Source organism: Podarcis vaucheri (assembly GCF_965113315.1).
Source record: "Podarcis vaucheri genome assembly, chromosome: 2".
Taxonomy (NCBI): Eukaryota; Metazoa; Chordata; class Lepidosauria; order Squamata; family Lacertidae; genus Podarcis; species Podarcis vaucheri.
The window spans coordinates 17,073,702-17,087,978 of NC_138760.1; the positions used below are offsets into that span (position 1 = coordinate 17,073,702).

At 41.9% G+C, this 14,277-nt stretch overlaps 1 protein-coding gene and 1 long non-coding RNA gene across 4 annotated transcripts in view; both read left to right on the forward strand.

The window, feature by feature from the left end:
- LOC309526480 (cyclic AMP-dependent transcription factor ATF-7) overlaps positions 1 to 14,277 on the forward strand; it is a 103,964-nt gene that overhangs the window by 55,670 nt on the left and 34,017 nt on the right. For all 3 annotated transcript variants that reach the window (XM_082212620.1, XM_082212619.1, XM_082212621.1), the window contains exon 3: positions 12,711 to 12,807. In XM_082212620.1, the coding sequence (XP_082068746.1) occupies positions 12,711 to 12,807 (97 nt within the window). The remainder of the gene's footprint in view (positions 1 to 12,710; positions 12,808 to 14,277) is intronic.
- The window catches only part of LOC309526660, a 98,017-nt gene that overhangs the window by 44,159 nt on the left and 39,581 nt on the right, over positions 1 to 14,277 (forward strand). The window lies entirely within an intron of this gene.

Below are 14,277 nucleotides of genomic sequence, written 5' to 3' on the forward strand. Positions count from 1 at the left end.
TTTAATGACCAAGGATGCAAGTAAGGTTTATGTAAGCAGTGTTGCTGTAAGTGTGTCTTCCTATGTAAATAAACTGAGAAACAAAAACAAGATGAGTTTAATTTGAAAGGTCAGAGGATTAGAACAACATAATAAAAATAATCGAGATAATGAAGCTGGAGGAAGTAAAAAAAAATGTAGTAGATAGTAAGCTGCAAAAGCCTTAAAGTGTTTTGAGAGAGATAAAAGGAGATAAAAGGAAGAAAATTATCCCTCAATAACCAAACAACAATGTTAAGAGAGATTAGCAGAATTTATTGCATTTTATAAATTTATGTGTAGTTTGAGGCATCCACAGGACAAAGGCTTCAATGAGTTCTTTGCCAATACAGACATTCCTAAATTTAAATGAAGATCATATCGTATTTTTTTAAAGTCTCATAATTTTTCAAGAGATAAAATAAACAAAGCAGATGCAAATAAAATCAAATAATTTTCTATGATTAGATAGGTTCTGAACCAAAAATTATGAGGTATTCATTAATTAAAACTTGTAGTTAATACCATACTCCATACAAAATGCTAGGAACAACACATGATATGAATAAATCCTCAAAAAAAGGAAATGCCTGAGATTAACCAATTGATACAGGCCAAATTTTCTGCTGTGTGAGGATTATTATAAAAATCTTAGCACATTTGGCAGAATCGATAAAGTGGTAGGAAATTGTTTGGTGACTATCTGGATTTGATTGGAGAAATGATTTCTTTTTTAAAAAAATCATAAATCATTGGATGGACATTGAACATAATTGCTAATTATGGGTGGGGGGTTATTGGGTTGTTTTTGTTTTTATTTTGATTGTGTATTTTGTGCTTTTTTGTTGTGCTTTTATCCTGAGAACCGTCCTGAGACCTGTAAGTATAGGGCATAATAATAATAATAATAATAATAATAATAATAATAATATAATAAAAATAATAAGCACAAGGGGGAATCATTGTGGAAGAGACTTTTGACAAAGTCATATGGACTATATCAGTTTAAAAATCTTCAACCATGTAACTTTAAAATTACCATTTGGGTGGAATGCTTTAATATGATTTATAAATACTTCACCAGTTAGTGGTCAAAAATCAGAGAACACAGCTTTTACAAAGAGGGACTTTCAGAATGACTGTACCTCTATCTGCTTATTTGCAGTTAGTATTGAACTATCCACAATTATCATTGTTTGGAAAAGTACAGATACTACACTTACAGTACGTTTCCGAGCACAATTCAAAGTGTTGGTGCTGACCTTTAAAGCCCTAAACGGCCTCGGTCCAGTATACCTGAAGGAGCGTCTCCACCTCCATCGTTCTGCCCGGGCACTGAGGTCCAGCACCGAGGGCCTTCTGGCGGTTCCCTCACTGCGAGAAGTAAAGCTACAGGGAACCAGGCAGAGGGCCTTCTCGGTAGTGGCGCCCTCCCTGTGGAATGCCCTCCCACCAGATGTCAAAGAGAACAACAACTACCAGACTTTTAGAAGACATCTGAAGGCAGCCCTGTTTAGGGAAGCTTTTAATGTTTGATGTATCACAGTATTTTAATATTCTTTTGGAAGCCGCCCAGATGGGCAGGGTATAAATAATAAATTATTATTATTATTATTATTATTATTATTATTATTATTATTATTATTAACAAAAGGTACAAATTTAAAATATTGTGTTGGTGTCAGTGGCATATTTTCACTAGTACATATAATTTAAGACTATAATCCTATGCACACTTACCTTTAATCCTGTAAACAGTTTGTTCAGTTAGCATCATGTGTTGTTTGGGCTTTCCTACTGGTAAAAAAATATGGTACTTCAAAATGGTGAATAATATAAATCCTTACAGTTAAGGAGTGGTTATATGGTAAGAGAGAAATTTGCAGAAATGATAAAATATAAAAAAGGTGGTACAGCTGTGGGAAAACAGGATTTTGAGATAAGCTAATTCAACCCATTTCATCCACATGCTTCTTTGGGGGTTATAAAACTCCTCAGTCCACCTTAAACCTGAAAAGTGGGTGACTAACAAACACGACTGCTCCCACCTCACTTTGTCCCTTGTACTTCTGATTTACACAAGGTGACAACATGGGGAGTTCAGATCTTTCAAATGAAAGACCAGCATTCTAATCACAGTGTCTTGTAAAAATAAATAAATAAAAAATCCACTCTCAAGCTCAAGAAGTAATGCTATTTTTGGCCTCCTGACCATGACTCCACTTCCCAGGTTCTGAGTCATAAAAGCTGCTGAATTCATAACTACTTTAAAAAAAGAAAGAAAGGCTTATTTGCTTAACTTGTGCCGAAAACATGTAGAGAGGGAATGTTGCAGCCGAAAGATTACCTAGTTCTTGATTTCTGTGTTTTATTAACCATAGTTTGGTAGTCACTCCATACTTGTATTGTATTGTATTTGGGTTTAATGCTTTAATGTAAACAGGTTTCAAGTTTCTATGTAGGACAATTTTGTATGGCGTCATAGCTTATGAATTTCAGAAACTAAATACTTGTGGATGTCAACCTGTCCTCTAACATGGCAGATTGGGTGGGTTACATTGGTCTGTGCAAGGGGCGCCATTGATATATAGTCATGAAACATACGCTATTTCCTGCTTTCATAAGTGCTCCTATGATGTAAGAGTAGGCAGGAGATTAAAACTTAATGATTATATCCATTCAAGGATATTGGGGAGGGGCAAATATTTGGTAGTAGATATGATTGTGAAGATGTGAAGCTGTCCTCTGTCGTACCTCAATTTGGCATCTGTTAAATAGGTTTACATCTTAAAAAGTAGAAACATCACCTTGCCAACAAAGGTCCGTATAGTTAAAGCTATGGTTTTCCCAGTAGTGATGTATGGAAGTGAGAGCTAAAGACCATAAAGAAGGCTGATTGCCGAAGAATTGATGCTTTTGAATTATGGTGCTGGAGGAGACTCTTGAGAGTCCCATGGACCGCAAGAAGATCAAACCTATCCATTCTGAAGGAAATCAGCCCTGAGTGCTCACTGGAAGGACAGATCCTGAAGCTGAGGCTCCAATACTTTGGCCACCTCATCAGAAGAGAAGACTCCCTGGAAAAGACCCTGATGTTGGGAAAGATTGAGGGCACAAGGAGAAGGGGACGACAGAGGACGAGATGGTTGGACAGTGTTCTCGAAGCTACCAGCATGAGTTTGACCAAACTGAGGGGGGCAGTGGAAGACAGAAATGCCTGGGTGCTCTGGTCCATGGGGTCACGAAGAGTCGGACACGACTAAACAACAACAACAAATAGGTTTGCAGTGTGCTTTAGTAATAGACTGACAGAATCTTTATTTTTGAGTTCAGAACTGAGATGATAGGATGCAAGCAGGTTTATAAATGCTCTGATACAGTTGGCTTGTTTGAGGTTATGTGAGAATTCTATGGCTCAGCTGTGTTTGCAAAAGTGTTAGTCACCATTAGTCACTTCCACTGGGTAACGTTTTTGTCTCATTCACACACCGCATTTTCAGATGTATTTCTGTTGAAAATGAAGTCATGGCTTTACATCTTCAGTATTAAGTGGGCGGCTGAATAGAAGGGTCAGGATTCTTGTTTCAGGTACCCATCCTGAAGCGGGGCACGTATAGGTTTTGCTGCTCTCTCCTCCAAGCAAGCAAAACTACTTCTGTCAATCTGAATGGCCTGTGTCTTTGTGGCAGGGAGAGGACAGTGTGGAGGATAGAGGAAGTATACTCTAACTGCTTGGTTTTAGAGCACAGGATATCTGTAACCCATTCATTTGCTGTTGGGTGGGAGCACATAAATGGAAGGAAAGCTCCAGTGCATTATTTTTGTGCGCCTATGAGGTCTACAGATTCTGTTTGGCATGGGACTACTGTGTGCATAATTGCTTATCAGGGAGTATTGCAGAATAAGATGCATCTGTCCAACGTAACCTATTCGAGCTGTATACACTTTGCTCCCGGTCTTTAATAAGACAGTCCTAGGGACGTGGGTGGTGCTATGGGTTAAACCACAGAGCCTAGGATTTGCTGATCAGAAGGTCGGCGGTTCGAATCCCTGCGACAGGGTGAGCTCCCGTTTCTCGGTCCCTGCTCCTGCCAACCTAGCAGTTCGAAAGCACATCAAAGTGCAAGTAGATCAATAGGTACCGCTCCAGCAGGAAGGTAAACAGCGTTTCCGTGTGCTCCTCTGGTTCGCCAGAAGCAGCTTAGTCATGCTGGCCACATGATTTGGAAGCTGTACGCCGGCTCCCTCGGCCAGTAAAGCGAGATGAGCGCCGCAGTCCCAGAGTCGGTCACGACTGGACCTAATGGTCAGGGGTACCTTTACCTTTACCTTTACTCCACAACAATGAAGTGCTGCTTTCTGCTTTATACATGGCTTTTCATAGAGAAGTGCAGAAAAAGAAAATCCAAGAGACTCAGAATAACCGAGCCAAAGTTGGCTTGTTCAGGAACATTGCTAATATTATTAAAGCTTTTCATTATAATTAAAGCTTTTCATGAGAAGCCATTACTATGCGATAAACACGATGGTCTTTTCTACTGGGTGACTTAAAGAGGATTCCTGTAGCTCAAACAATGAAACTTAAAAATTAAGTCAAGCATTTTAAACCTAGCTCATGTGAGCGAGGAGGCGTATGGCAGGCATGCATTGAGTGTATTTTTCCAACTTGCAGCTTAAGGGGGGGAGCAAAAACTCGCTATTTTTAATTTTGTTATTCCTGGCTCAGGGTTAAGCAACGGGCAACGTTTAAAGTTGCATACATTTTCAGATAGTGAAACTTGGCTTGCTCATAATGTATATGTGCTGCCGAAGCAAGCACGACTTGGCTTGCTCGTAATATAAATAAGTGTTGCCCAGGAATGTAGCTTGTATTTCTGATATAGTTTATGAAAACAAAAGAACATGGATTAATCATACTTCAGGATGTAAGCACATTTTTTCAAGTAAAAGGCATATATCCACATGGGTCCCTGGAACTGTCAGAGCCAAAAATAACATTTTAGAATTTAAGCATGAGGCAACTTTCTGGGGCTGTAGTGCACATAAATGCATTGAGCACTCTGTTTCCCAAAGGAACACGTCTCGTTGTGGGTTTCTTGATTTCAGCAAGCTGCCAGTAAAATGGAAGGAAAAGTAATTCACTTTTTCAGTAATGTTCATCTGAAATTTCTAAAAGGCACTGTGTGTTTTATACCCTCATTTTTATTTATTTTTTTGATACAGACATCCTGTTGCAAGATGGAAATGGTGGGTTTGCAAAGGAACAAAAGAAAGTTGTTTCAGTGTATTGCCACAACCCAGTCTTTTTCCAACCAAGATTGTTCATTAAGTATTCTTGGGTGCTCACCATCTAGCAAGTTTGTTAAATGGAAATAGGTGTTTTAATTAAAATGTGCCCACTATGGTTTGGTGCCCCCAGCTGCTGTGGCAGCTGATCAGTACTTTTTCAAGCACAATGCATTAACCACTTAAACAACACGTTGTAATAGGTTAGTGATAAGGCCAGGGACACAGGTGGTGCTGTGGATTAAACCACAGAGCCTAGGACTTGCCGATCAGAAGGTTGGCGGTTCGAATCCCTGCGACGGGGTGAGCTCCCGTTGCTCGGTCCCTGCTCCTGCCAACCTAGCAGTTCGAAAGCACATCAGAGTGCAAGTAGATAAATAGGTACCGCTCTGGCAGGAAGGTAAACGGTGTTCCCATGCGCTGCACTGGTTTGCCAGAAGCGGCTTAGTCATGCTGGCCACATGACCCGGAAGCTGTACGCCGGCTCCCTCGGCCAATAAAACGAGATGAACGCCGCAACCCCAGAGTCGGTCACGACTGGACCTAATGGTCAGGGGTCCCTTTACCTTGAAAACGGCCTTCCGTCCTTAGCAACACTTCACCCAGAGGTTCACAAACATTGCTTGACTTTCCACCCATTATTTGAGGTTGCTTTCAGCCCTCTCCCTCCGTACAGAGTCCTCATAGTGTAGGGTTGCCATATTTCAAACACTGAAAATCTGGACAGAAAAGTTGTTGAACTTTTTTTGGGGGGGGGGCAAATTCACAAAAAAACTGGAACTCTATCCGACTGCAGCCCTGTCATAGCATATCAGATGGCTTGGTAGAGAGGCAGAATATTTTCTCATTTGTGCAGGGATTTGAAGAAGGTCAAAAATTGCCCTGAGATTTCAAGAAGGTAAGCCACAGCAGGAGTCTCTTCTGATCAGCAAGTTGAGACTCCTTTCTTAGCTTTTTGTCAGCTGCTTGATAACTTGGAGGACTGGGTTTGTGGAGCCCTGGCCACACCTATGTTTCAGGTAGATTTGTTTAATTTGTGGCTGAGTTCTAAATCCTTTAAAAAATATTGTAGAAAACTTTAATCAGCCAGTGGCTTCCTTTCCTGAGACCCGCTGTTCACATAATGCAAATTGGCTGGGCTTCAGTTGTCTTGTGCTGCTATTATACCTTACCCATGGACCAAAGAAGAAATAGCCACAACAAGGGCTTTGGGATAATTAAGGACAAAGCTTTGTAACTTTGTTAAAATCTATGACACGCAGAGCATCAGTTGAATTCCAAGACAGTCAACCCTTTCCCAAAGATTAAAGGTAAAGGTACCCCTGCCCGAACGGGCCAGTCTTGACAGACTGTGGGGTTTGTGCGCCCATCTCACATCTATTGGCCGGGGGCCAGCGCTGTCCGGGGACACTTCCGGGTCACGTGGCCAGCGTGACATCGCTGCTCTGGCGAGCCAGAGCCGCACACGGAACGCCGTTTACCTTCCCGCTGGTAAGCGGTACCTATTTATCTACTTGCACCCGGGGGTGCTTTCGAACTGCTAGGTGGGCAGGCGCTGGGACCGAACAGCGGGAGCGCACCCCGCCGCGGGGATTCGAACCGCCGACCTTTCGATCGGCAAGCCCTAGGCGTTGAGGCTTTAGCCCACAGCGCCACCCGCGTCCCTTTCCCAAAGATTGAGACAGCACAAATTTGCTTTTGTTTCAACCCACGTTCTCGCCTCCAGGTTTGTAACAGCCTGCCAGGATTTGTTCTGCAAGCTTCCTGGCAATATACCCTGAAGGTACTTTGCAGGGCAGATAAGCCAGTCATTTTATGACCTGTTGCTTTCTATGAGATTTTATAAAAGCAGGATAACATGATTATGATTGGTGCTGGCATTATGCTGAAGTTCCTTTGCATTACAGCTTTTAGCGTGCTCTCACTGACAACAGACACAAGTCAGCATCAGTAAGCCAACAAACGGACAGGGCAGTTTGACTCTCTAGAGCAGGAGGCGGCAACCTGTGGCCCTCACAATGTTGTTCAACCACCATCAGGCCTAGGCAGCATGGCCAATGGCTGGGGTGGAGTTTCAGTGCCACCTTAATACTGATTTCTTCATCCATTTTTTTCTGGAGGAAATTAAGCTGAGGTGTAAAGTGGATGAAACTGTTTTGTTCATTGCTGCTGATATGAAATTAGCTTAATGTAATGATTATGTTGATGTGAGTGACTTTATGAGTGATTTTACTGTTTTAATGTGAATGCTAGCTGAGAAAAACATTACAGCCCAACTTACAAGACAATTACATAAAACAAGCTGAGATAAAATCTTCCTTTTCTGAATATGGCCATACTCTCTTTTCTTCCTGTTATCTAAGAAAGCTATTATTATTGCTCTCTCCCTCTTTTTTTTTGGGGGGGGGGGAGAGCAGGAACACAAAAACTAGTTGCAAAACATATTAATGTAAATTTGCATTATAAAATGTGGTGTTGCAGAAATGATATTTGGCAGTTGTATTATTCCAAACACTTGCAGTTGAAAATTCAGGCCGCCCTGCTTCTGTTCCTTCTTTCTCTTCTCATTGCCTTCCCCAACTTTTCACAATGATCCTCGGGTCAACCTACCAGTATTAGCTCCTGACCCAGGTTGTGAGTGCTGTTCCTGGGATCTATACTGTCTTAAGAGTCTCCCAACAGGCAACTACAGGGAAACATGTGCTTGCAAAGGCTTTCCTTGGCAGCTACAGAATGTATGCATAAACATACAAATTAGGCTTGAAAGAAGCGTTCTGTAGATTAAGGATAGCTCAACTGATAGAGCATGAGACACTTAATCTCAGGGTTATGGGTTCGAGCCCCATGTTGGGTGCAAGATGCCTGCATTGCAGGGAGTTGGACTAGATGACCCTCATGATCCCTTCCAATTATGTGATTCTATGTACTCAATAGAATATGCTGTGGTATGTGCTTGTGTGTTCTGTTGTATGTGTGGTGCCCAAAGCAGTTATACATATTGCATATGTAACTTTAAGAATTGTTAACTTTTAATATCATGAGTTTATTTTTCCCAACTCCATCCCAGTCCTTTTTCCTTGTATGTCATATCTTTATAGATTGTGAGCCTGAGGACAGGGACTGTTTTAGTACTTGTTTTTGTATGGTGCTCTGAGAACGTTTTGTGGAAAAGGGTGGGGTATATATACTGTAAATCATCATCATCTGTGCCTCTGATCAAATGTTCTCTTTCGAGGAGTATGTCTGGATTTTGGGGGTTATTAAAACAGGTTTCAAATGGACTCTGTGTTCACAAAGCACAGGACTGAATGAATCCCCCATTATCCTTATAACAGGTGCAGTTAGCATGTTATCGTTTTCTCTCTCTAAATATTTGAAATCAGTCTTTCTGGTGTGGAAGAGAAGACCGCATGCCTACAGCTCCCAGAGCCATTCTCCACTTCTTTTTAAGTGTCTGAAGGGAGTCCTTCCAGAGTCTGAACTTGTCAGTTGGGGGAAGAGATTAAAATGCTAGTACTGTGGTTCAGGCTGTTATCCTTTCATCTCACGTTCCATCGCTTTCCCTTCTGTGTGGAGAGGCATGGTTTAGGACTGAAGTGCCATGGTTAGTCTCCAGGTTTTGGCATGCATTAGAAAGCAGCAGAATCTGTTTCAGTTTGCACACAATAAACATTGCAGAGCAATTAAAATCCTTTGTAAGCTTGCAAACAAATGTGGCTTAGAACTTGTGTATCTTGTCCTGGCAAGGCTGGTAGCAGTTGGATCTGTTCCATAATTCTGATAACAGGTATCCGAATTCCAGGTAGCTAAGGCTGGGTCAGACAGGACAGGACCTGAGCTGTCCCAATGTAAATCCCAGGAGCAATGGAAACTCTTTCAACAACAGTCTGAGCTCAACTGCATGCCAAAATAGTGAAGCAGTCATTCTGCATGCCCTTCTCCAGTAAGGTATAATTTAAGGGGCAGCATCTTGTCTTGGAGGCTGACATTCCTACTTGGCCAGATGGTCTCCCTCTATCCTTCTGCCTTCTCTGCTGGGAGCTTAGGGTAGACCAAGGGGCTGTAGGCTGTTCATGACTTTGTTGTTGTTTAGTCGTGTCCAACTCTTCGTGGCCCCATGGACCAGAGCATGCCAGGCACTCCTGTCTTCCACTGCCTCCCGCAGTTTGGTCAAACTCATGCTGGTAGCTTCAAGAACACTGCCCAACCATCTCGTCCTCTGTCATCCCCTTCTCCTTGTGCCCTCCATCTTTCCCAACATCAGGGTCTTTTCCAGGGAGTCTTCTCTTCTCATGAGGTGGCCTCATGAGTACTGGAGCCTCAGCTTCAGGATCTGTCCTTCCAGTGAGCACTCAGGGCTGAATTCCTTAAGAATGGATAGGTTGGATCTTCTTGCAGTCCATGGGACTCTCAAGAGTGTCCTCCAGCACCATAATTGAAAAGCATCAATTCTTCGGCGATCAGCCTTCTTTATGGTCCAGCTCTCACTTCCATACATCACTACTGGGAAAACCATAGCTTTAACTATACGGACGTTTGTTGGCAAGGTGATATCTCTGCCTCTTTATGACTTTTCATGACTTTATGGACCCGTAAATCCTGGTTCATCCTCATTTTGAAGAATCTGAATTCTGGGCTTCAAAAGAGCACCTTCTCCCCCTGGGTGGCTTGCAGACCTCAGACCAGCTTTTGGGTCTGTGTTGGATCACTCAGCCAGAGTCCTACTGCACACACATCTCCATAGACATCTCCTCTGCACCAGAACTCTTGTACAGTATGTGGTTTCTGTATTCTGGGACATATGGGCATAAAGAGAATTTCTAAGATTAAACAAAATGTAGCTGATGATCAGAGTAGAAGCCACAGTCTCCATGACTGAGCTTTACTGAGCAACATGGATTACTTCTTCAAATGCCATGATTATATGGCAGTGACAGTGCTTTGATTACCAATCCCTACTGAAATATGACACAGTGTTACAGCACTTGAAGGGGAAAAAACTTGATGCCACAAATCCTTCAATGGTGGCAAATAAATGAGTTTTGACTCCCTATTACAGTGTTTTATGGTCCTGCTGCCACTGCTTGCCAATTCTGCCAAAGTAAAAACTCCATCCACTAGTTCCGTACCAGATTGTGGTGTCAAAGAAATAGGAGTTGTAGATGTGGGTTTTAATTTTATTTTCTTCCTTGAATGTTTTGTTTTTTAAGCTGCTTTTGAAATAGTGGCAGATTTGCTGGTAAATGGTTTACTTGCTATCTTCATTCCATACCTTCCAGAGAGAATAAATTGCTTTCACGCCGCTTTTGCTCATCCTAACTACTTTCAAAATTCTTAGTGCTTTTTGAAGTATTGAGTTGAAGTCATAAAAGGCAAAGGGGTGATCTGGAAAGTATAGTTTGCAACAACATTCATTAGATGCACAGCGTGGAAAAAAATCACCTCGCTCATTCATGATGTAATCATGGAAGAGGAAGCCAATCTGGCATGTATCACCAAGACCTGGGTGGTTGAGGTAGGTGGGCTTGATTTCACCCAGCTCTGCTCACCCAGGTACTCAGTGCAACACTATGGCAGACCAGAGGGGTAGAGAAGGTCGCCATGGTCCATCAGACTTCTGTGACCATCACCAAGGAACCACATCTCTTAGTAGCTGAATTGGAGGACCCATATCTGCTTTTGGGCCAGAGAGGCAGTCTCCCTGATTGCTGGCCAAGGTGGTCTCAAATGTGTTCTTGGAGGAGCCAAGAACTATCTTCTTTGGTGACCTCAACATTCACTATGGCTGCTTGTGATCTAACTCAGAACTTCATGGCCTGCATGATAACCATGGGGCTGTCTCAAGATGTCATTGGTCCAGCACATGGACTGGGACATACCTTCAACTTAGTTTTTGCTCCTGATGGCACAGTAAGTGGTCTGATAGCGGGGGGGGGGGTAATCTTTTTGATTGGACTGGCTCTGCTGGATGGGTGTTGGGGGCACTGTTTTATGGTGGTTCTGATCGTACCTGCAGGGCCAGTTCCAAAGAATAGTAAAAAAGATTAGTCTTCTAAAGCTGGAAGGCTGAGGTGGTCTCAGCTGTCTATGGGTGATATCCAACTAAGTCATACTTGGAGAAGACCCACTCAGTCAATGGGGGGGCCGGATAAAAATGCTCAGGAGTGTGCATCTTTTGCAGCTATACCACATTTTTCTGGAACTGATTTTTGATTATGGTCATGGTCATGTATTCATTGTCGGATAAAGCACTGTCTGCTTTAAAAGGATTTGGTTCTGTTTTGGAGAGGCTAGTCAGTATTGGCAGGCAATTCACTGGAGCAAATTGTTGTTCAATGGGGGAAATGAAGTAGTAATAATTCTGATAAATGAAGCCTTGATATATTCAGTTCTGAGTTTGGTCTAAGTTTAATATGACATTTAGAGTAAAGCGCACACTTCCCATTTGAAGAAAGCTATTTTGGTTCATTTGTGTTTGCTATAGTAGGGAATAAAAACAAAAAAATGTTAAAAAACTATTTCTTTCTGAAAATGTAGTAGCTTTTATTTGTTCACTTCCATCAATATTGCAAAAGGTCTTTATGGATGTTTTGGTGACATGCAAATATTGCCCAGTTTTATTTTATCACCTGCCTTTTATAAGATTAATCATGGTTGGCTGTCTTCACCTTGAGCTCTCGTGTGGGAAATCCAGTATTACCAGTAGAGTCCCGGAGTCCAGGACCAGCTGTACTTTGTTCCTTCCTATAATAATATTGCAGGTGGAACATAGCATATTTTGGCACACGAGATGTAAAGGCCCTTGTTCATTGGGAGTGATGATTGAGCTCTTGCATTTCTGTATTTGTAGCCATTGGCCACTGATCTTGAGCCAGCCTAGCTCAGTCATGTTTCATAAACTGAGGACCAAATCGTCTTGTAGATGCCAGCTCTGTTTGGCACAATTCAGGCCATTAACTGATCCTACTCCTACCCCTCCATTGCCAATAGTAAATAATTTCCCTCTCCATTAGTCAATAATAAAGTGGCACATTTTGCAGAGCACTGCAGAGAGAATATTTCATGTCTCCTAGTCTTGTGCAGTAACTACACGCTGTTGCCTTTTTTCTTCCCTTTTTAAATTTTGATTATTAAACCCATTTCTCTCTATTAGCCAGGAGCTCAACATGTTATGGCTTTCCCCCTTCCATTTAGAGAAAATGTGTTCATGCAACACTTCTCCCACAATCTGGCCTGTTATGTTTTTGCTTTACACTTTGTAGTGATTATATTATAGCCGCTGTCCTGGGGCAGTCCCACCCCACCCCAAATCCTGGTGTAGAATGTACAGTTAAAATATTAAGTGTGTTCGTGCACTTATTGTTCTCTCTTTCCTCTCCCCTCCTCCCTGCCATTTTTCATTTTAGAGGTTTACAAATGAGGACCACCTGGCTGTTCATAAACTCAAGCATGAAATGACACTGAAATTCGGTCCTGCCAGAACGGATTCAGTCATCATAGCAGGTACGTGTTACAATCTAGGTCAGTTTGGAAAGTGGCACGTTTAATACAGTCCAATTGTAAGATCAATACCAGAGACCAGATGCACTGAATATCATCTTCTCTACTCAAATTGTGACCTTCATTTATTCAGAAAGAGGTGGGAGGAAGGAATAAAAAAAGAAAGCGAGAGGCTTCTAGGACTCTGCTTCTTTATGTATTGTGGCAATACCAGGTTTTGCATTTAAGAGTGAAAAATGTACAGACAAAAGGCTTTTCACATTTCTTCATACCTTTTTTCAGGGTGATAAACAAAAGCTGACGAGCTCTGCTTCCTTCCCTCCTCCCAGGTGTCAATTTTCTGAAGCTTTTAGGCTGTCACTTAATAAATTTGAAACTCCATCTCATGCATTGGCTGTTGCTGGGAGTGCATTTGCAGAGTCCAGATGAGTCTCTCTCAACAGGCACAGTCAATGCAACCTTTTATACAAAATTTCAGGAAAATATACCTGGCTGTCTCAACAGTAGGCTATTGCCATAAACTGTAGGCTGTTGCAGTTGGGGAATGTCCCCGCACCCTGTCAATTATCCTTCATTTGTGAATCCTTAAAAGGAAGTGGCAGGGTTGCAGTCATTGAATGGAATGGCTTTTTCTCTATTGATTAGTGAAAGAAGAAAAATATGATATGATATGATACGATACAATATCTTTATTGTCATTGTCCCTTGCAGAACAATGAAATTGAAAACTACATAAAACTACATAAAACTACCACAAAACTACATAAAACTACATTAAAACTACATAAAACATTCTAAAACTCCTAAAAACTCTAAAACCCCATTTTAAAATACACTATGCTACAGAGACCCCTTATGCTGCGTTTAGAACCAGAATTGCATTAGCGTAGGTAGCCGTGTTGGTCTGTCATAGTCAAAATAGAAAAATTCCTTCCAGTAGCACCTTGTATCTGTGTATCTTGTATCATGTGTATCTGAAGAAGTGTGCATGCACACGAAAGCTCATACCAAGAACTAACTTAGTTGGTCTTTAAGGTGCTACTGGAAGGAATTTTTCTATTTTGCATTAGCGTAGAAACTGTTTTTCAGGCGGCTAGTCCTGGCCTTTATAACCCTATGCCTTCTTCCAGAAGGCAGAAGCTGAAAGAGATCATTTCCGGGGTGCGTACTATCATGTGCTATCTCTGCCGCTTTCTTATGGCACCTGGCAGCATAGATTTGATCTAAGGTGGGAAGAGTGCACCCAATAATTCTCTCTGCAGTCTTTACAACCCTGGATAGCATTGTTTTTTCCCTGGCCGTGCATGAGTTTCTGCTTGAGAATTAGTCTGCGCCATGTTTGATTACTGTTAATGTCCTCTATGTGGGGCTGCCCTGAAGGACAGCCCTGAAGCATCAGTAGGTGCAGAATGCAGCAGCAAGTACACTTTTAAGAGTTTTGTCCTCCAGACATAAAACACCGTTCAATGCCTG